Raw genomic sequence first — 23,789 nt, forward strand, 5'->3', positions numbered from 1 at the left:
CCTTTTGCATAAATATCATAAATTATTCTAGATACGAAAAAAGAAGTGTAGGTTAGGGTTGCAGGTATTGCAGTAAATTTCTGTAAATCAAATTCTAAGCGGCAATAAATTCGTTTTTTTCTATATACTCAGAGAATATAAGAGATCGTTGTTTAAGAGACCTGTTTATTTTGAGCCACAATTTTTTAATTGGTGGAGCAAAAAGGAAGATATATTTAAATGTATTAATGATGCGTTTAAATTATTTCACTATTACTTTTAAGGATTGCCAGAACGTTATATTGTCAAGATTTTGTCGTCACTTGGACCGTGAGCGTTTGAGAATTTGCGTGACAGTTTAATTTTTAGTTTTCGTCATTTTGGGTGAATGTACCGTACGGTTGAGACTTGAATAAAAATACGCAAATATTTTTGCTAATATTCTAACGAACAAAATGTTTGGGGGGATCGTACATATTGTTACTTTTATTGTGCTTATAAAGGGACTGGCTATTAACAAGGTAAATTGAAAAAAATCTTTTTGCTGAAATACATCAACTGATCCGTCGCATTTCAATAAGTGTCTAATATCTCAGAACAATATGTTCATCTTATTTAAAAATAAATATTAAATTACGCGAGAGAGCTATTTAGCGATTTGGACAGTAGTATAAAGGTTAATGAATTTCAAGTTGGTACATAAAAGATGGATGCTCTAATCCAATCGATCTATATGTCACTTCATGACAAAACTCTTTCACTAAAAAATATCTGGAAAAATCATGGGATGGATGATAACATCCTTAAAAAATGTATTTGTTTGGTTCGGCAAGGAGTTAGCATGAAAATTAATCCCTTATTAACAATTCTCATAATTGTTTATGCTTTAAAAAAAACAAACAAAAAAAAACTCTTTATTCATTTTGATTAATTTTAGGTAAATGGAGTGAAAACACAATGTGATGTTTGTGAGCTGAAGCAGATTGACAGCTGCACTGAAGATGTGCCTTTGGATTGTAAAGGCGGGTCTCGAACAGAGGTCGCCAAGGGAACCATCTGTACCCACAAAGTGTGTGGTTTATACAAGTCTTCAGAGTGTACAATAGGAGGACGATGGGTCGGGCCAGATGGGAAAGAAGTGAAAGGCAATGTAGAAAAGAAGTGTATGTACAGTAATAATTGACGGACATTTTTTCTATGACTAATGTTTTATGTAATTGATGACAAATTGAAACATAATATTAGCAAAAATACCTATATTTGATGTCATAATTATGTTAATTTTCAATAATTAGTACTTTTATTGAATTAGCCTCACGCTTATTATGAACGCACGCAAAAAAGATTTCCTTTTACGAGTTTAAATAAAGTCATGGCTTCATCCCTATTTCGCACCAATGGTTTTAAGATTTCTTTATTAATAATATCTTTTTTTACAATTTTAAAATACGCTAGCAGAAAAGTTGTCAGTCAATTGTGGAGATATTATATAAAGATTTCCAGGCACATGGTGTATCTACATAGATTTAGATATGGTCGATAGCACCTGTTACTAGATTTATAAACCTTTATCGTTAAATACTTATATTTCAGACACTTATGTCATTTTTTTATATATAAATAACTCCAAATTGGCAATTAAAAGCGATTTATTACGTTTTATGCAATAATTTTTAAAATTGTTATTGTCTACATAGGCAATCAAAAGGAATTTATTTTTGAGCACAAACAAAAGAAAGTTCGAGTGAAGAGGGATTGGTGGGCCACCAGAAGAAGAAGAAGATCCCCACCCCCTCCTCCACCACCACGTAAGTATTTAACAAACATTTTATATCTGCAGCTGCTTTATAAGTGACAAATTTCTCTCTATGAATTAAATACGACGAATTATATGACTAAGCCTTATATGCACTAACTACTTGTTTTCAGCCAAGTCTTTTATCTGCATATGACAGAAAGGCTGACTGCTCTAATAGTTCAAACGATACAATGTTTTCAACTTTTAAAAAAGATAGTATACGATCAATTAATAGTATAAATAACTAAACTCAACAGATATTCATAATAAACTCTAAAGTTTCTTCGGCAAATCACGTGGGACGTTGATCTTCGGCAACTACAGTAACTGTGTTAGGGACGTCGAAGTAGAATATTTTCTGCCTGATCATCATGAAGGTCGAAAATTGGACAATACAAAAACGCGATACAAATGGTGTGGGGTGACAATATTTATCCTGCACTTTCTCGTATTCGCATCGTATGGCGGCCGCGGCTGATCAAAGCCATGTGCTATTTTCGTCACATTATCACTGATGTTAATAACTATTAACAACTGCTAAAATAATTCAACAAATATTTATCCACAATTTTTTCAGCTAATTGCGGACAGCCAGGTAGCATTGATCATGCAAGTTTGAGCTTGACTAGTACAACACAAGGGGGCGTGGCTACATACACGTGTAACTCAGAATACGGACATACAGGCGGCACATTGAGGCGTGTTTGTCAATCCAACGCTCAGTGGTCCGGTAGTCCTCCTACATGTTCATGTAAGTGAAACAGTAAATTTCTCTATCTTTAACATAAACGTTTTCAACTTTTAACTTAAAAGACAAATATCAATTACTAATTTTTGAAGGGACGTTTACTTATCATACATTATAACTATGTATGAATGTTCTTCACAACGTAGCCGCCCCGGGAGCCCATATGCGAGGAGAAGCATACTCTTTGATATGAATATTATTCTCCTGTGGTAGTAACAGAATTGTGGAAACCCCGCTCAGTGTCCCCGCACCTGCAAATTAAATATTCCTTGCTATTTTTGAGCGAAAAAAATAACAGCATTACCCGTCAAATGAATAACAAACGTGCTTATTTTCCCCATCTTCCCCTATTCCCCACCAAAAGAGTTGTGATGAATCTACAAATTGAAATTATTTTGAAAGGAAGGCTCTACTATGTTTTTAAACTATTAAACTTCTGAGCATGATGAAATTTCCTTTACAAAAATGATTATAATTATGTGACTATATAAATTGTAAGACAAACACATCTTTTTTTTGCAGATATGAATTCATGTAGCAGTAACCCTTGCAAAAATGGCGGCACGTGTGACAATATTCCTAACTCGTACACATGCAGTTGTCCGAGCAATTGGAAAGGTTCAAGATGTGAAATAGGTATTTTCTTATAAGTTAGGTAAAAGTATAATTGCCACATTGATGATTAATGTGTTAAAGACATGGTGGCGATCATCATGCAAAATTTTGTTCGCGATCATTTTATCTTAATGAATGCTTAATCAAAGTAGGTTTCCATGGTGACCAAAAAAGACGGCCATCTTGTACTTTAAGCCATGATTATAAAAAGAACTATAATTATAGAAATAAACATACTGTTATATATGAACAATTGGATTATACGTGAAACTACAATTGGCACGATTGAGTGCATTTTAGTAGACTTTCATACAAAAAGAACATTTTACTATCAACTTATTTGTTTATTTTTTGTATGATTTTTGAAAGTCATTACGTTTCAGGACTCGTATATTTATAGCTCATGGTGATTTTTACCAATCAGAGCTCGTATATTTAAAGCTCACGGTGATTCTACCAATCAAAGCTCGTATATGTATAGCTCATGGTGATTTTTACCAATCAGAGCTCGTATATTTATAGCCCATGGTGTTTTCAGATACCGATGAATGTGCATCATTGTCTCTGAACAAATGTAACCAGAAATGCAGCAACACAGACGGATCTTTCACGTGTTCATGTAACACCGGTTATCGTCTGCTCCCAGACAAGCACACGTGCATAGGTAAGTCATGCACGAAAGACCTTATTATTGCTTAAGGAAATTTTCGTTAACAGAAGTCAATTGTCCTTCAATGTGATCAAACACGTAAACAAAGTACAAACTTTTTTCAATGTCTAGACCGTACTAAAAAGAACACAGGCGTAAAAATAATTAACCCTTGGCTGGTGGGGACCATCAAGTTGTTTTGACCATAGCAATTATCTACAAGTGGAATTCATCACTGTGACAGTGAGCTACCTCCAGCGAAGAATAAACAGTTATTTTTCTTTGAAAAAAAGTAAATCTAAAAGAAATTCGATTAAATGTTATACTGTATATAATTTTTTTTGGCATTCAATCCAAATCTTCTTTTGTACAAGGCCAATTTTGTCCCTCGGTATATGAATATTTATCCAATCTTTATATGCGGAAGATGTTAAAAAAGATTACTCAGGCATTTATTGAATTTCGAATCCTCAAATACTTTTCATGTCATGTCTTAAAGCTACTTTTAATAAATTTCATAACAAAAAAAACCCTAAATATCGACATTTCATTAATGAATTTGGTTTTGTATCGACTCCAGGTCTTATTTTGGTGTCCAGACAACAATAAATAGTTTTATTAGCATACAAATCGGTAACCTCGTTGTGGCGAAATGAAGTACAATTTCTGTTTGCATGAGAAACTCCGCCTTCGGATCATCCGTACATCAATATTAAATCAACAAACATGACTATAAGTAGCAGTCCTAATTTAACGGTATATTTCCGCATTGTAACGGATGTTTTCATACAAATTTAATCTTTTTACGAGATGATTACTTTCACTGAACCCCAGGCTTAGTGCACCGTGAAGCTAAAACGGTTAAAGTGTGTTTGCACAAGAAAATATCATATTTGCTGTGTTCCGGATAGCAACTATAAAACTGTGACGTAGCGCATACACAAGCTGATTATAGTCTTCATTTGCATGTTAAAATTCGTATACGAACTTTAGTGTTACCGTGGGGTTTTCCGTTTAAAATCCTAATTTATGAACAATATTTGATGAGATTTACAACAATACTGTTTAACAGGTTAATGAAACTGTAGAATGTTTGATTTTTACATATTTATTTAATGTAGCTTTAAAATCATATTCTTATCTGGGTTTTATCGGAATATCTATTACACTGATGATATTTATATGATTGTTGAATGTACAGAGAAAACATCCGGTTGTGAGCAAGCATGCGCAAACACGGCTGGCTCTTTCTGTACAGATGGATTCGAATTATTACATTATTGTTACATCGCGTTTTCACCATCGTACCATCGCGATTTCACCATCGTACCATCCCGTTTTCACCATCGCGCTTTCACCATCGTACTATCGCGTTTTCACCATCGTGGTGTCATCGCGTTTTCACCATCGTACCATCGCGCTTTCACCATCGTACTATCGCGTTTTCACTATCGTGCCATCGCGTTTTCACCATCGTACCATAATGCTTTTACCATCGTACCATCGCGTTTTCACCATCGTGCTATCGCGCTTTCACCATCGTACCAACGCGCTTTCACCATCGTGCCATCGCGTTTTCACCATCGTACCATCGCGTTTTCACCATCGTACCATCACGTTTTCACCATCGTGCCATCGTGTTATCACCATCGTACCATCGCGTTTTCAACATCGTACCATCGCGTTTTCACCATCGTACCATCGCGTTTTCACCATCGTACCATCACGTTTTCACCATCGTGTCATCGTGTTATCACCATCGTACCATCGCGTTTTCACCATCGTACCATCGCGTTTTCACCATCGTGCCATCGCGTTTTCACAATCAAATGAAAAATTGCATCTCTTCAAAAGGTTTTTCCGCTGTCTCCGCATAAGATCCAATTTGCATGCAATACTTTTTTAATCTAAATATTGGAACACATAAATTTTCATTTAAAACATCAATATTAATAGAAAAAGTACTGTCAGTTATTTATAAATGACCTTCATACGTCACACTGACTGATTAGTGTGACTGCATGTAAGTTGGTGGGTTACTCTTTTGCTCGACCTCGTCAACCATACACCAACCATAAATCTGCCAAGATTTTGTGGATATTTAATGTGCGTTTTATAAATCTATTTCTATCAAATTTATGAACTTGTTGCAGACATCGACGAATGTACTGACGGCACGGCACATTGTCAAGTTTACTGTATAAACACTGTCGGGTCATTTCTCTGTTCATGCGAGAAAGGCTACGTACTTGCAGCAGACAGTAAAACTTGCAAAGGTAAATAGAAAGATTTATAACTCCTATATTTTAACTTGTGAAAAAAATTAAGAATGAAAAAAAACAGAACTTAGATTAAGTTATCAAGTGCATGAATCATCTAGATATAATACAACTTTGAATTTGTTTCTTCATAAGGTTATTCAAGTATTTTAGTCATTTTCAGATGTTGATGAGTGCAGTGCCGGTAATGGATCATGTGACCAAGTGTGTGTGAACGCGCCTGGTTCCTACACCTGTGAATGTAATTCAGGCTATGTACTTGCAACAGACGGACACGCTTGCTCAGGTATTTCATCACAAATTGTCGTGATATGCGTAATTTAAATAAAAATCGTTACATTCCTGAAATTGATGTTTAGGTTTAAGTGCGTTGTGGAATAAGTGTAAACGTTTGACATACAGTAGTCTAATTTGCGGATTAAAAACTGTATAATTTAGCATTTGCATAAAAGAATTCCGGAACGCTGTTTTACATTCCGCAATCAGTTTGTTGATTGTGCACACACGAGACAGACCAACATAGCCACGGGATGAAGGAAGAAAGCGCATTAATACATATATGGACGGAATGACAGCATAGTTCTGCCTTCTTTGTTTAAGACTATTGTTGTTTTCTATCTGTCATTGGTTCATTTTATTATAACTGGAAAAAATAGGCATGAAAGGTAGCCTAAATGGTTTATTTAATCAGTTAATAATAAAACCTTCAGCGATGATATATGTACGGTGACATGTGTGTGGTTTTATTTATCTCGTGCGCACGAGATACTATGTCGTGGCAACGAGTTACTAAGTCGTGGCAAAACAATTAGTAAAGATAAATCTCCATTAATGTATTAAATATATTTTGCTACTAACGAGCAATACGTATATTTTATTTCAGACGTTGATGAATGTAAACAGAATGTCGATGGCTGTTCCCAGAATTGCGCTAACTCCCCAGGATCATTTAAATGTAGTTGTAATTCTGGTTATGAGTTGCAGACTGATCAAAAAACATGTACAGGTACGTAAGTAATTAAACCTTTATAAATATAAGCAATGACAACCTACCTTTTAACATCATGATAAAAACAGACCAGTCTGCAAGTTTAGTTTTTCACGTTCATATTGTCTGACTTGGATACTCTATTTACTTTACTGTTGGCTGCTGAATTTTAGTTGATGTTATCATTGTTTTGTTTGGGGTTTTTTCTTGTTGCTGTTATTGTTTGTGGTTTACTTTTTCATATGAAACTCGTTGAAATAAAAAATAGTTACAAGTAAAAACACAAAGAGCAAGACGTTTCTCGCATTAATGGTGTTCAAGTTATAGCATCTGTTTATTTATGTTACAGCAACAAAATTTTAAAATGTTTTATATATTTATAGATATCGACGACTGCAAAGCAATTATTTGCCAAAATGGCGGCACTTGTCGAGATGGTTTGAATACATATACTTGTATCTGCGCAGAAGGCTTTACGTCAACTCACTGCGAACAAGGTTTACTGGTTTTCTTATTTGCTCGACTTTTTTTTTTTTGAAAAAAAGTAGAGGTATTGTTATAGTCGCGGCGGCGTTGCCGTTGCCGTCCGCAAACTTGTACCTGGATCATAACTTTTTTATTTTCTTGGTGTATTGTCTTCATACTTGGCCACAACAACCCTTGGGACAAGACCTTTCAGTAGACCACACTAACCTTGACCTTCATCCATAAATAACATTGACCTTCAAGGTTAAAAGTCCAAATTTTGCTTGTTCATGCTGTTATTGACTGTAACTTTGTTATTTTTTGAATGGATTGTCTTCAAACTTGAACATAATAATCTTCAAGGATATCCCTTAAAAATACCAGACAGACCTTGACCTTCACTCATAAATGACCTTGACTTTGAAGGTCAAATTATTGAAATTTTCATTTTTTTGGCTATTATTGGCTGTAACTTTGTTATTTTTGAATGGATTGTCTTCAAACTTGAACATAATAATCTTCAAGGATAACCCTTAAAAATAACCAGACAGACCTTGACCTTCACTTATTAATGACCTTGACTTTGAAGTTCAAATTATTGAAATTTTCATTGTTTTGGTTGTAACTGGCTGTAACTTTACTATTATTGAAGGGATCAACTTCATATTATAACAAAACATACTTTAGGACAAGACCTTCTTGTGACTTTACCACATGACTTCACCACGTGGCTTCACCACATGACTCCACCACGTGACTCCACCACGTGACACCACCACGTGACTCCACCACGTGACACCACTACGTGACTCCACACGTGACTTTACCACGCGACTCCACCACGTGACTTTACCACGCGACTCCACCACGTGACTTTACCACGCGACTCCAACACGTGACTCTACCAAGTGACTCCACAACGTGACTCCACCACGTGGCTTTACCACGTGACTCCACCACGTGACTTTACCACGTGACTCTACCACGTTATTCTACCACGCGACTCTACCACGTGACACCACCACGTGACTTTACCACGTGCTTTTGCCACGTGACTCCGCCACGTGACTCTTCCACATGACTCCACCACGTGACTCAACCACGTGTATCTATTTATAAAATTTTCTATTAATAGAATTGTGTGTTTCTATTTATAGAATTGCATGTTTCTATTTATAGAATTTTCTATTTATAGAATTGCGTGTTTCTATTTATATATATATATATATATATATATATATATATATATATATATATATATATATATATATATATATATATATATATATATATATATATATATATAATTTAGTATATTTATATATACAAAATATATAGACAAAACTTATGTGACAAGACAGACCGATTAATTTTATAAAAAGGAAACGTTAAGATTTTGTTCAAACATTTCTTTGTTTGCTTTTAGAAAAAGTAAAAAGTCGAGCGTTGCCCCCGCCCGGCGGTGGCTCTTGTTTTACACATATGTTAAAGAAAACTGTAGTTTATTCAAGAATTACTTTAAGATATGAAGAGAAAAATGCGAGAATTAATGTTTTGCGAGAACATGAACGAATTTTGAAAAATCCTATAGAAAAAAGACAACATGCATAATGATAGGTTTAACACGTGTTATTGCGAAACATGATAAACATATTACCTAATGCCAGCGTTCTATTTATATTTCAATATTTAATGAAATATCCAAGCAAACAAATAACGACATTGTAAATTAAAAGTAAATTCATAGCGGATATTCAAGTTTTTTTGCTATGAATACGTGATGTTTTTCAACGAGTGGAATGAAAATAAATATTTCACGTTAGCCGCGAGAGAAATATTATCATTTTCCTACCAAGAGATGAAAATAAAACCAGTATTCATAGCAACAAAAAATGAATTTTCTGTTTAGTACATACTCTTTCCTATTTTTTGACCTTAGGGTCTTTGATTTATGTATTTTCTGAATTTAGAAGTAAGTAGTCATACAGGACACCTGTAAAAATGCGGGAAATATGTATTGATGAAGTGAGAAATAATTTCTACAGTGAAAAAAAAAACAGAAAGAAAATTCGGCAGTATTCCTCAATATTATATTTATAAGTATATAATAAATATATTTGTTATATCTCTATTTATAGATGTTAATGAATGTTCCATTCATAACGGGGGTTGCCAGGATGCTTGTATAAACACTGTCGGGTCGTACCATTGTGGATGTTATGACGGTGGTCAGTTACAAGCAGACGGACGTTCGTGTACCGGAGGTATATCTTTATCTATGTTTATCATTTTCCTTTGAGAAAACATTTATATGATGTTGTAAAAACAATGTTTGCCATACAAATGCAAAATACGATATAATTGTTTTACCGTTGTAAAAATATTAAACATGCTATTGTTGGGTTTGTTTTTCAGGTGACCGAGACACTGTTTTTGAACGGTTTAAAATTTCGGGTGGTAAATTACCTAAGGCCTGTTTTGTAATGCCACTAGCACATTGCACAGATGGTAAAGATCAAAGCACCCAGCTTACATCAACTTCAGAATGGTATAGCCTTACAACGGATATTTCAACGTCCTTCACCTTGGGTATTGTTTTTATCAAGGTGAATGATTTATCATTACCATTGTCAATACAAGGACTTGAAGTTACAATTTCATCTGGTAAATTTTCTCTCAATTACGGAACAAAACACAACTCTAGCGAAGGTAATATCATCAGGAATTCAGATACACCTGCCGACTGTAAATCATTTGAACTCGTCGAATCGGACATATTTGAATTTATATCAGCTGGTTCTTTCCTCAAAACGTATCTTTTGAACTTGTTCCCGGCTTTACCAAATTGGATCAAGTTTGAAAAAACTCGGGAATCAATTCTTGCTATCCGCGACCTGAAGAGCGATTTAGTTTATGGTAGACACATGGAACAGACTAGTTGGTGTGAGGGGGCACCTGTTTTTGACGACCATCTTTACAGCGTGTTTAGATTTGGTTCATCATTTTCTTTAGAAATTCTCGGAGATATGATAAAGGTCCCTAAAATACTATCAGGTCAAAAGTTTTGTTTTATCGTAGACCTTTGTCAAAGTAACGGCGGCAGTATCTTTTTCATGGTACCGGAAGAATCAAGGGGCATCCTCGAAACTATAAATATGTTCAAATTGCTGAAAGAAGAAAATGATTTGACGATACATCCACGAGGTATTGGAATTTCAATTGATAATGGAATTAATGTTCATAAAGATTCAACTGAACTTCAGTTATGGAACGGTGACAAAATGTTTCAGTACCCGTAAGTAGTCCTTGTACCATTTCTGTTTATTAATGTTTTGTTGTTTTTTATTTTTATCGGTTTCAAAGAAATAGAACACTGTTGTTATTTTGCGTTGAGGCAATGTTTCGGCACCCGTATATGCCATTCTATTTATTTCTTTCTTTTCATTACACGTTGCTTGCGGGTATAACTGACTGATCCAAATTTAGCTCGATTATTCGAAGAATAGTGTGTTGAACCAACTCATCGGGGTGCCGGCGTCCACTTCTTCTTTTCCATATTGTATCAAAACTAAGGTAATGTTCATGAAACGCAAGGAGATAAGGATGAACAAAGTTTTACAAGGAAAACTCTGTTTTTAGGTTTGACAAATATTAAAAAATCGGACGTTTATTCTCTTGCAAAAATTTTCACTATTTTGTTTTCTTTTTACATAAAAACCTGTTGTGCTTATGCTTGCCATTGGTTTAATACAAACATCATTTCATTAATAATTTCAGAGTGTTTCAAAGAGGAGACTTTTGGATCGGGGCCGACGTTCTAAAAAATGACAACAAATTACTTGTTAATGCAAGTGCTGATATTTTCATCGGGATGCCAAATATAGACATTGTAAGGAAATTTTATTCTAATATGTTAATTTTAAGCCGGTAAAAAGTATTTTAGAAAGTTTTTAAGTAGTCAATTAAAAATCACGGCGTGTTCCCATAAATAAATAAACTGATTCAAAAATACAAAAAGTAATGTTATTCAACATATCACATATCATGAAATAAATACTAATCAAAACATAAAAATCAAAGTTCCGAATTAGCCGCAATCAGCTTTAGCTAATAAAATATATTTAGACATTTTCTGTATACATAGCATTCTGTTGCGAGTTATTCATTAACAATTTAAACTTTTGAACATTTGTCCGGGAACAGTAGTATTTTGGTAAATATTATATTCTAAGATCAAACTAATATGGACAAGCAATTTAAAAATGTTATTCAGTTTCCACAACATTCATATTACATTTAAAATAAAATCTTCTCTTTTTTTCTTTTCAACATTCATTCTGCCTTCTCCAGTCATTAAATTATGAGCAGAATCTCTAAAACGTAAAAGGGATATTCTGATTTAGTATTTGTCATATTAATACATACTTGTTTGCATACCATACGAAATTTCTATAATTTGGAGTTATGTTCAAATTATTACATTTAACATACCTGTATATTGTTTCTGAAAAAAAACACGAACTTAATACAACTTTATAATTAGACATTAAACAATATTAATTAGTAGCACAACAACTGTTGTCCATATAAACGGAGATCCTTTGTCCTTAAGATATATTTGAAAAACATTTTTGTTGTTTTTATCAAACAGATGCTTACATCCATTTTTCTGGACGAATGGAACACCTATATACGTATGAGCTTATCAGCATCGCCTACAATTAAATTCAAAGTTTTTGGCAAAGAATATTCCATTACATTTAAAAGTCTTATAACATCCGAAATGAACATGTATCTATCAGTTGGTGGTAAGTATTTGAACATTATTTTAACGAATTCTAAAGGTTAATGTAACCTTTTTATACAATATACAATAATTTAATTATGAATCTTGATAATACCATTGCATTGAAATACCTGTCAATATCAACGCAAAAGTTAAGAATATAATAATCACCATTCCGAAAGAAAATTAACTTTAAAGTGACATTATGCTCATATTTCCATGGTCAAGTTGAGCTGAATTGACTTTATATTTGAAAAGATATACTGTCAAAATGGTGTTTGACCATCAGTTGATATTGGACATGTTTAGGATAAAATTATAAATCTGTCTAAAATATAAAAAAATTGCCCCAGTCTTTTTATAAACTCAGGTTTATAGGTAAATCCTAATGGACATTAACAGAAATTTCGTTTGGATCTGTGTTTAATTGTTTATGCGAACTTAATTATAAAATTTAAAGGAAGTATTGGAAAATGAAAACTTAGTTTTGACTTTCACCCGTTCACTCACTATATAATCTTGGATGGGCATAATGTCACTTTAACGACTGACCAAAATCAATGACAGGTACGGACTGATATACTTTTCCAAAATATTGTTTGTTTTGCGGGTCTTAAATTGTTTCAATTTTCGCGGAATATTTCACACACAATGTTTTATTTTTATAGCGTTTCGAAGAACGCGCACATCACAAACGGCTCATGTCAAAAACTCGTTTTCTATATAGACCAAACTAAGCGTGTAGATTTAGCTTCTTATCAGTGTTGAATTTTAAATAATGATAAGTTTTTTTTCATTGTAAACTATCACCAAAGTATGGATAAAACTTTTATATAAAAGTTTGCAATTGTTAACTAAAATAAAGATAGAAATATTAATTCCTATAGCAGGTCTCAAAGCCGGTTCGTACCCCGCGCCTAAAAGTATGAACTGATTCGGTAATTTTCGGTAATACATTTAAAAGTTAGAAAGATACTATAAAATATATAAATTTCCTACCTAAGTGAGGTTACGTGTTTGTGACATCTTTATCCCCCGCCGCCTTTCAGAAAAATAGTATAGAAATAGTCTCCGTCCATCTGTCCTTCCGTCCGTCCATCCATTCAACCTCCCGTCCGACATTTTTGTTCGGAGCATATCTCAAAAAGTATTTGAGGTATCAACTTGAAACTTCATAGGTGGATAGATCATATTGAGGAGGAGTGCAGTGCATAAGAATGATAACTTTACCCTGCATTTTTTTTCAGTTATTGGCCTCTGTTATTTTTCAAACTTAATTTTTTTCCAGAGCATAACTCAAAAAGCCTTTGAGATAGCAACATGAAACTTCATGGGTCGAAAGATCTCACGATAACTATACCCTTTATAATTTTTGTGTTATTGCTTTTTGTTATTTTTCATACTTTTTGTCCGGAGCTTATCTCAAAAGGTGTGAGAGGTATCAACTTAAAACTTAAATGATTACCTGCCCTGCATTATTTTTCAATAATTGCCTTTTGTTATTTTTAAAACTTAATTTTTCACGTGAGTGGAGCATAACACAAAAAGTCTTTGAGATGTCAACATGAAACTTTTTAGGTGTATTTATCTTATTGAGGAGGAATGCTGTGCACAAGAATGATAGCTCTACCCTTTATAATTTTTGATTTATTGCCCTTTGTTATTTTTCATAGTTTTTGTCAAGGGCTTATCTCAAAAGTGTTAGAGGTATCAACTTGAAATTTCATAGGATGATAGATCTTATTGAGAAGGAGTGCACAAGAATGAAAACCTACCCTGCATTATTTTTTCAGTTATTGCCCTTTCTTATTTTCAGCCATCAGTATTCACAATCAGTTTCAAATCTGTAATCACTTCAACCATCAGTTTTCATTACCAAAAGACCTCTAAAAATTGAATTATTCTGCTCTACTACATATACATTCTTCCATTGAGCAAATAGATTCGACGGGGATGGCCATGCTAACATAGCTCTTGTTATAGTTAATATTCTAAATCAAATATTTATTCGAAATATTGCATTTAATGTTTTAACTCATGTGATAGTCCAAGTTTTATTATTGGTACCAAAATATCCAAACATTAAAATGTACATTTCTCTATCATAGGTCCTCAACGAGTTTGGTGTGGGGAAAACGCAAATCCTCCGGGAGTCTTCTTTTCCTTCCTTCTCGAAATCAATCCTTTTAAGGATGTTCCATTGTTATCGGAATGGGGTGTAGCCAATATTCACGAAGCCTTCGGATTCGTTACATACGAGCCCCTACAAGCGGCTGTTGACATCAATATTAAAGAACATATCATAAACTTTACAGATCTATTAGATCGATTGAAAGGCCGTTTTAGAACAGAACTTAAAAATTTAGGAATAATATTTAGAAACTCCACATTGATGCTTGCTAATGATATTGAACTAAACTTTCAAACTATGAAAAGTCTTGTAAATGATTTATTAGATGGCAATCTATCAGGTGACTTGAAAACAAAGAAACGTCTTGTCGAACAGCTGTGGCAGGAGTACCAAACTGTAGAACATAAGATTAAAATATTCTTAGACGATACAGAATTTATCGCTCAAAATGCATTCAAACTTTTCAGAGATATCATAGAAGATGAGATAAATTTTGTAAAAATTAATCTTAAGAATGCAATGGAAAAGGTGACAAATTCTTTGGTCATAAAGAACACGCCGGAATCCGGATATACAGGTTTCGGACTGAAATACAGAACAAATGTAAAATGCAAAGGTCTTATCTTAGGAGAATTTGATTTAGAATTTGTTTATTCTGTCGAGCATCTTTTTAATTGTAGTCGTTTTGATGTTATCCGTAAACAGTTTGAAGGCGAAAAGGCAGTAAGATTTATAGGGAGGGCATCATTTGAATTTGTTTATAAATTCATAAAGATTCAACCTGGAGCAGGTATAGGCGGCGCTCTGTCAGCAGATAAAGATAAATTTTCCTTACAACTTCAAGCATTTGTTAAGTGTTTAGGAATAACAGTCACGACTGATTTATTTATCACCAATAAAGGCTTATACCTTTACATGGAAGGTAATGTTTGGGACATTTTCTTGGCACAGTTAGATATTTCTGCAGAAATAAAATCAGAATGGCACCACATTGTCTACAAAGTAAGTGGTCGTTTTCTGGCAAAAAGCAGAAAAAGGCGTCAAATTCAGACCAGAAGCGAATCATTTCAAGACAGTTATTTAGATGCCTTGAAAAAAGTAGTAAACACGATTGCAGATATGGCGACAAAACGCTTAAGCCAATCACAAGAAGGCCTCAAAGCTGCACAAGCAGGGCTTTCAAAAGCTCAAGACTGGCTTGAGGAAAAGAAATCAGTTGTAAAAGGTGCAAATGAAAAGTTTGATAGAGCTGTTGCCGCACTAGAAAGAGCAAAGGACAAGCTAGATGATGCCAAGAAACCATACGAAGAAGCATTAAGGAAACTCAGTGATGCTCAGAGGAAGGTCGATAATCTTTGTCGAATTCGATCTTGCAGGAGCTTATGTATACCAGGATTTAAATGGAGAACTTGCCGCAAAGGCTGGTTGTCATATCGGTGCCTAACCTATACAAGCTGCATGATTAAAGTTCCTGATCCAATATGTGTTGGTGCAAACGTGGCGTGCAGAGTAATAAGAAAAGCTGCTTATTTAGCTTTAGAGGCAGCCAAGCTATTTGTAAGAGTTCCTATGTTTGCATTTGATGTAGCAAAAGCTGCGGTATCAGCATCCCAGTTTGTTGTTGATAAGTCACGTGTCGTTTTGGATGTTGCTGTTGGTTTGCTTGATGTTGCCAAATTAGGATTAGAATTTTCAAAAGGTGTTCTTGAAGCAGCAAAGGCTGTTCTTGAAGGAGTTAAAGTCGCTATTGGTGTTGCTGCTAAAATTTACGAGTTTGTTATAGATTTTGGACTGAAAATTTTGCTTGATGTCAGAAATTGTGGCTTTAATGTGGAATTGTCGACCCATGACCTATCGGTATTTGATATTTCTTGCGATGTAAATGCTTTCCGATTAGGTTGGAAAACTATCAAAATAAGAGTAAACTTTAAAAATATAGTACAAAGTTTATGGAATGCAGCACGAGCAACGATTGACATTCTAAGTAAATTGATAGGAGAAATAGGTAGAAGACGTAGAGAGCTAGATTTCAAAACATCTGCTAAAATGCACGCGTATCTGCGAAATATCAGAGAAGCTGATACTGACAACGGTACCTATCAATTTTCAAATGAAAGCAATGAACTCATAGATATTGTTGAAGAAATTCTTGGATTTGAAAATCATACTAATACCGATTATGAAAGTCGATCAATAATTTTCAAAGAAAAATGTAAAAGAACCACTCATGTTATGAAATTTATGAACGATGCGTTAGGGTCATTGCATGAAGTTGTGAATGAATCAAAAACCTATATGGATGAATTAGCCATTGTTAATAATCAGCTTCGACAGTTTACAATTGAGGGCCTGGCGGAAAATATGACTTTAGATAATGCAGGGATAAGTAAAGAATATGCAGAACGATATTATAACATGACAGAAGATGACTTGAATAGAGCATTAAATGAATCAAAAGCTGCCCTTGCTGATGACCCGCTTCTTCGGGAAATAAATTCGTCAGCTACACTGGTAATGGAGTCAATGATTGCAGAAAAAGAATCAATAGAGTCAATAAATTTTCTAGAAATTTGGTTGGATGAAATGTCAAATATTTCAAGCGCGTATTTTAATGTTTCAGAGTGCGATGGATTTAAAGACTGTGTCCTATATGCCATATCCGAATTATATACTTCATTTGAAGATGAGGATATTCCAAATGTAGACAACATCCGAAAAGCTATTCTTGATTTAGAATACATTTTGATAGAATTATTTCAAAATCAGTCGTCATTGATTGAAGAATCAGCAGCCGCAATGGATAGTATCATGTCAAACATAACATTTATCATCGAAGCTAACCCATTCTGCTCAGAAGCACCTATATTTTTAACGGAGTTGAAAAATCAAACAGTACTTAATGGTACAGATGTGTTATTTACATGCAATGTTACCGGATCCCCGTTTCCAAATATAAAATGGTTTATGGAAGACAACCTATTACCAAACGAAACAGCGATGCAATTGGTAATTAATGATGTTTCAGCAAATGACAGCGGCGTTTATAGGTGTGAGGTTGGGAATATTGTTGCTAATCTAACATCGACAGACACCTACCTTCAAGTCTTTACCTACGGTAATTTCAATAAATTCATATAAAGGTCTACATATAAACACAATGATTAATATATACTTGTGAAAAGCTGCAAAGAATTGACGAATTTTTATATAATACATAAAATAGCAAAATATCTTTTATTTACATCCGCAAATGCAACGCTTTTTCTCAAGTTTGCATCGGTATTTTTGCATAATTGTACCTAACTATAAATGATACGGGAACCCTTCCTTTACACACTGCATAAAGCCAACAAAAGTTTAATTTAAAAAGATGTTGCCATCCTCTAATAAATCTGCATTCATTATTTTGACAGCTGTTGTTTTACTTCTCACATGTTTTAGAGATCTTTTTTATCTAAACATTTCAACGTATTAATATTAAAGTTACAGTTTAACTTTTAATTTTTATGGGAATGAGGTTCGATTTTTTCATCAGTCAATGTCAAAAACAAAAACTGCAATTATTGTAAAATATGTAATTGTTTTATTCACATTCTGAAATTGTAAGTTTTATATTTATTTCTGTATTTTTCTATTTCTGTTATTTTTGCACATCTTTTTTACAATTTTAATCTTTTGGCTGTTCTGTTTTCAATAAAGAACATTTTAAAGAAGCAGAAATAAATAGAAACACCAATTTGCCATTTAATTGACTTCTACGTGTACGTTGTTTTTGGGTACTTTTTGGTTACATTTTTCACCCTATTGTAGTGGCATAGAAAATCCCATTACATACTGTAAAATAGATATATAAATGATGTATTATAGATATTACAGAGGATGTATGAAACAATATTTCTTAATATTTGTAATATCAGATGACGATGAATGCCAACTGGAGAATGGCGGATGTGAACATATTTGTGAAAACTTGGTTGGGTCTTATATTTGTTATTGTTTCGATGGTTACAGACTCAATGCAGATCGCAGGAATTGTGATGGTAACCATTTCACTTTAATTGTATGAAGTCGTTTGTTTTGTGGTTTATTGTTTTTTATTACTTAATAGTTGTTTTCATTTTGATTTTGATAACGATCATATTTTTCAAATATTTTGATCGTCATCAAGCAGGTGGTGTTCAAGGCCAGAAACAACTCTTTGTCTAATATTTTAGCTCACCAGAGCCGAAAGCTCAGGGTGAGCTATTAGTATCAAAGGGGGATGCTCCGGCGTCCGTCGTCATGCGTCAACAATCGTCTTCTTCTCTGAAACTACTTAGCAGATTTACTTTAAATTTGGTCTGTAGCATCCTTGTGACAGTCACACTTGAATTTGCTCATGTCATTTCAATTGGCCCCTTTTAGGGGTCAGCAGAGCTAAAAATAGAAAAACCTTTAAACATCTTCTTCTACAGAACTAATAGATGGATGATCACCAAACTTTGTCTGTAGCATTCTTGGGTAGCCTTTTATCAAGTTTGCTCATATTAATTTGATTGGCCCTTTTAAGGGGTCTCTAGGGCTAAAAAAAGAAAAACCTTTAAACATCTTCTTTTACAGAACTAATGGATGGATGATCACCAAACTTTGTCTGAAGCATTCATTCTTGGGTAGTCTTTTATCAAGTTTGCTCATATGAATTTGATTGGACCCTTTTAGGGGCCGCTAAGGCTAAAAATAGAAAAACCTTTAAACGTCTATTTCTACAGAACTAATTGATGGATGATCACCAAACTTTGTCTGTAGCATTCTTAGGTAGTCTTTTATCAAGTGGTTAATATTATTTTGATTGGCCCCTTTTAGGGGTCTCTAGGACTAAAAATAGAAAAATCCTTTAAACATCTTCTCCTACAGAACTAATTGATGGATGATCACCAAACTTTGTCTTTAGCATTCTTTGGTAGTGTTTTATCAAGTTTGCTCATATTAGTTTGATTGGCCCCTTTTAGGGGCCGCTAAAGCTAAAAATAGAAATACCGTTAAATGTCTATTTCTAGAGAACTAATTGATGGATGGTCACCAAACTTTGTATGTAGCATTCTTGGGTAGACTTTTTTCAAGTTTGCTCATATTATTTTGATTGGCCCCTTTTAGGGGACTCTTGGGCTAAAAATAGAAAAACCTTTAAACATCTTTTCCTACAGAACTTATTGATGGATGATCACCAAACTTTGTTTTTAGCATTATTGGGTAGTGTATATCAAGTTTGCTCATATTAATTTGATTGGCCCCTTTTAGGGGCCGCTAAAGCTAAAAATAGAAATACCGTTAAATGTCTATTTCTAGAGAACTAATTGATGGATGATCACCAAACTTTGTCTGTAGCATTCTTGGGTAGTCTTTTATCAAGTTTGCTCAAATTATTTTGATTGGCCCCTTTTAGGGGTCTCTTTGGCTAAAAATAGAAAAACCTTTAAACATCTTCTCCTACAGAACTAATTGATGGATGATCACCAAACTTTGTCGGTAGCATTCTCGGGTAGTGTTCTATCAAGTTTGCTCATATTAATTTGATTGGCCCCTTTTAGGGGCCGCAAAAGCTAAAAACAGAAATAAATTAAAATGTCTATTTCTAGAGAACTAATTCATGGATGATCACCAAACTTTGTCTGTAGCATTATTGGGTAGTCTTTTATCAAGTTTGCTCATATTATTTTGATTGGCCCCTTTTAGGGGTCTCTTGGGCTAAAAATAGAAATACCGTTAAATGTCTATTTCTAGAGAATTAATTGATGGATGGTCACCAAACTTTGTCTGTAGCATTCTTGGGTAGTCTTATATCAAGTTTGCTCATATTATTTTGATTGGCCCCTTTTAGGGGTCTCTTTGGCTAAAAATAGAAAAACCTTTAAACATCTTCTCCTACAGAACTAATTGATGGATGATCACCAAACTTTGTCTGCAACATTCTTGGGTAGTGTTTTATCAAGTTTGCTCATATTAATTTGATTGGCCCCTTTTAGGGGCCGCTAAAGCTAAAAATAGAAATACCGTAAAATGTCTATTTCTAGAGAATTAATTGATGGATGATCACCAAACTTTGTCTGTAGCATTCTTGGGTAGTCTTTTATCAAGTTGCTCATATTATTTTGATTTGCCCCTTTTAGGGGTCGTCTCTTGGGCTAAAAATAGAAAAACCTTTAAACATCTTCTCCTACAGAACTAAATGATGGATGATCAGCAAACTTTGTCGGTAGTATTCTCGGGAAGTGTTATATCAAGTTTGCTCATATTAATTTGATTGGCCCCTTTTAAGCGCCGCAAAAGCCTAAAAATAGAAATACCTTAAAATGTCTATTTCTAGAGAACTAATTGATTGATGATCACCAAACTTTGTCTGTAGCATTGTTGGGTAGTCTTTTATCAAGTTTGCTAGTATTATTTTGATTGGCCTCTTTTAGGGGTCTCTTGGGCTAAAAATAGAAATACCGTTAAATGTCTATTTCTAGAGAACTTATTGATGGATGATCACCAAACTTTGTCTGTAGCATACTTGGGTAGTCATTTATCAAGTTTGCTCATCTTAATTTGATTAACCCCTTTTAGGCGCCGCTAAAATTAAAAATAAAAATACGTTTAAACATCTTTTCCTACAGAACTAGTTAATGGATGATCACCAAACTTTGTCTGTAGCATTTTTTGGGTATTCTTTTATCAAGTTTGCTCATATTAATTTGATTGGCCCCTTTTAGGGGCCGCTAAAGCTAAAAATAGAAAAAAACCTTTAGACATCTTCTACTTCAGAACCAATTGATGGATGATCACCAAACTTTGTCTGTAGCATTCTTGGGTACTATTTTATCAAGTTTGCTTATATTAATTTGATTAGCCCCTTTTAGGGGCCACTAAAGCTAAAAATAGAAAAAACCTTTGAACATCATTTCCTACTGAAATAATTGATAGAGGATCACCAAACTTTGTAGCATTCTTAGGTAGTCTTTTATCAAGTTTGCTCATATTAATTTGATTAGCCCAGTTTAAGCTAAAGCTTAAATACCCCAGGTCATGGCATTTCTTCAAATTATTGTTTAAACATATTCTATGCTCAAATTTGATTTTAGAATATATTGACATTTCAACACTGAAAAGCAGTTGTTTCTGGTGAGCGACTGAGGCCCATCATGGCCCTCTTGTATTGTTATACCAACAATAATATAAATATTGAATACATATAGGTTTATTAGCATAATACACGTGATATACTGATTTACATGAACTATTGGTGGTTGAAATGAAAATGATAAGTTGCCCTTTTTCAGATATAGACGAATGCTTAATTCGTACGTCAACTTGCGAGCAGACATGCACAAATAATCAAGGATCTTTTACATGCGGATGCAAAGACGGTTTTGAGATATACAGTGACGGTCATTCCTGTAAACGTTAGTATTTGTGGTAGAATTATCACTTATTGATTTTTTTACATAGGAACTTATTTTATAGGAGTATATATTGAACAAGAACTTACCGAGTTAGAAATCGAGTTCCCTTACCGACACATGAAAGGAACAAATACATCTGATATTTTTCAAGATTTATAACCATTGTTTAATCTTACCATCGATCATTCTTTCAATTTTAACAGAAGTATTTTACTTAAGAAAGGCTACTTGCGTTTTTTTTTCGTATTTTAACGTAAAATGACATCAGTATATAAAAAACAATTTATATTCAGATAAAAAATAAATTGTAACGAAATTAATCAGTACAAAATATGTATGTGGAGTTCAAGTTTAGCTTCAGATCCCCCAAACTTTCAAACAATTAATGTGGTGGGTGAATGTTATGAACCACTTGTATATCACAATTGTTTTTGTTTTGTGAAGCAACGGCCAATTAATAATTGTTTTACTTTATTTTATATTTTTCTTTTCATCATAACTGTTTGCATTAATGAAAGTTAAATCATTTATAAGTAGTTTGTTGATTTTAAACTATCTGATTATTTCATTTCTATTTGCAATGTTCCATATGTATTTATTTTAATAATAGTTTCAATATGCATATGATAACAAAATTCATGAAATCAAACGTAAAATATGTATTAGGGACACGTAAATGAATACTGTAAAATAGAAGTTTTCATTCTTTGAAAAAACACAAATTTCAGTATGCTTATGATTTAATTTCTATGTTTACAAAATGTTTTTTTTTTCTTTCTTAGCTACAGGAAATTATTATGTCAGCATTGCTAACATTTCCAAATGTATCGAAAACTGATAGTTTCACAGTTTTACTCCGGCCGTGTATCTTTTTTATGATACGTCTTCTTTTTTATTATTTCAGTTACTTCCGGATTAGATGATCGCATATTAGGTAAACAAAGACTATTCGTAGAGAACCTAAATTATTTGAAGAAAATTTATTACTTTAAATAATGCTGATAATAATTTCTTTTATTATGAATGAAAATTATCTTATAACTCTAAATTGTTAAGCAGTTCTATTGATTGAATAGTAGACTACATTTTCAAGAAGATGGATACTTCCCTACATGTTCTAGTATTATAATTCAAGATGTTTGGATACCAGATTTTGAAGTTTTCGAATTTTACGTACTAGTAATGGATACCAGACAAGATTTGGAAGTAATCTTATTTCAAGTAATTGGATGAATAAATACTTTAGAGTAATGAATAACTCATTTACCACTTCCGAAACCATTGATGTTGTCCTCTTCATCACAAATGAATGGATTTATATGTCATCATATGATTAGTCTATACTTGTGTTATTTCCAAACTTATTCACAAGTTAAATTTTGAATAGAGAAAATGTTTAATTAGGCTTCAACATCTGCTGCGTCTACTGCATCTGTCTACGGTACCGTTAAATTACCGCGTTTATGGTACCGTTAAAGCATATTATGCACAATTTAAATACATTATGTTGTCTATTCCCATGCCGTTATTATAATAACTTGTTATTTATTTCTATTCACAGTGGTGATTGCGTCATGTTGCGTTCTTGTTGTTGCAACTTTAGCTGCAATGGGAACATTCCTCTACTTTAAGCCCAGGTAAAACATCAGATTTAACAAAACTAGAATCATTTCTGAAAAACTGGCAATCATTTATGAAGTTGCGGCATGGTCAAGTGGTTAACGAGTCGAAAGTTCGTGAAGTTCCAAACCTTACCAAGGGCAAGCCGTTTTCTTCTTTAGCAAGAAACTTTAGTCGTTGTGTAGTATTGGTTGTATCCAGGAACGGATTTGTCTTTAAGCAAATAGCTTCCTACACAATCAAGTTTAAGGAAATTCTGTAAAAACAAATCATGAAGAAAAAGAAAGTCTCATTTCTAAATGACCTTTTT

General features: G+C 33.6%; 1 protein-coding gene across 1 annotated transcript; it reads left to right on the forward strand.

Annotated features, from left to right (window-relative positions):
• Positions 1-173: 173 nt before the first annotated feature.
• On the forward strand, positions 174-23,496 carry LOC132731881 (uncharacterized; the record flags this gene model as incomplete). Its single annotated transcript, XM_060718179.1, has 18 exons — positions 174-500; positions 917-1,142; positions 1,677-1,787; positions 2,355-2,528; positions 3,048-3,161; positions 3,679-3,804; positions 5,943-6,065; positions 6,232-6,354; positions 6,952-7,074; positions 7,440-7,553; positions 9,660-9,785; positions 9,937-10,816; positions 11,299-11,410; positions 12,173-12,329; positions 14,416-17,553; positions 18,356-18,478; positions 22,764-22,793; positions 23,421-23,496. Coding segments are annotated over exons 1-18 (5,942 nt in total), but the record flags the coding sequence as incomplete, so codon positions are not given.
• Between the last annotated feature and the right edge of the window lie 293 nt (positions 23,497-23,789).

Source organism: Ruditapes philippinarum, unplaced genomic scaffold (assembly GCF_026571515.1).
Source record: "Ruditapes philippinarum isolate M1 unplaced genomic scaffold, ASM2657151v2 ctg8058_1_1_1_1, whole genome shotgun sequence".
In the NCBI taxonomy this organism is placed as follows: Eukaryota; Metazoa; Mollusca; class Bivalvia; order Venerida; family Veneridae; genus Ruditapes; species Ruditapes philippinarum.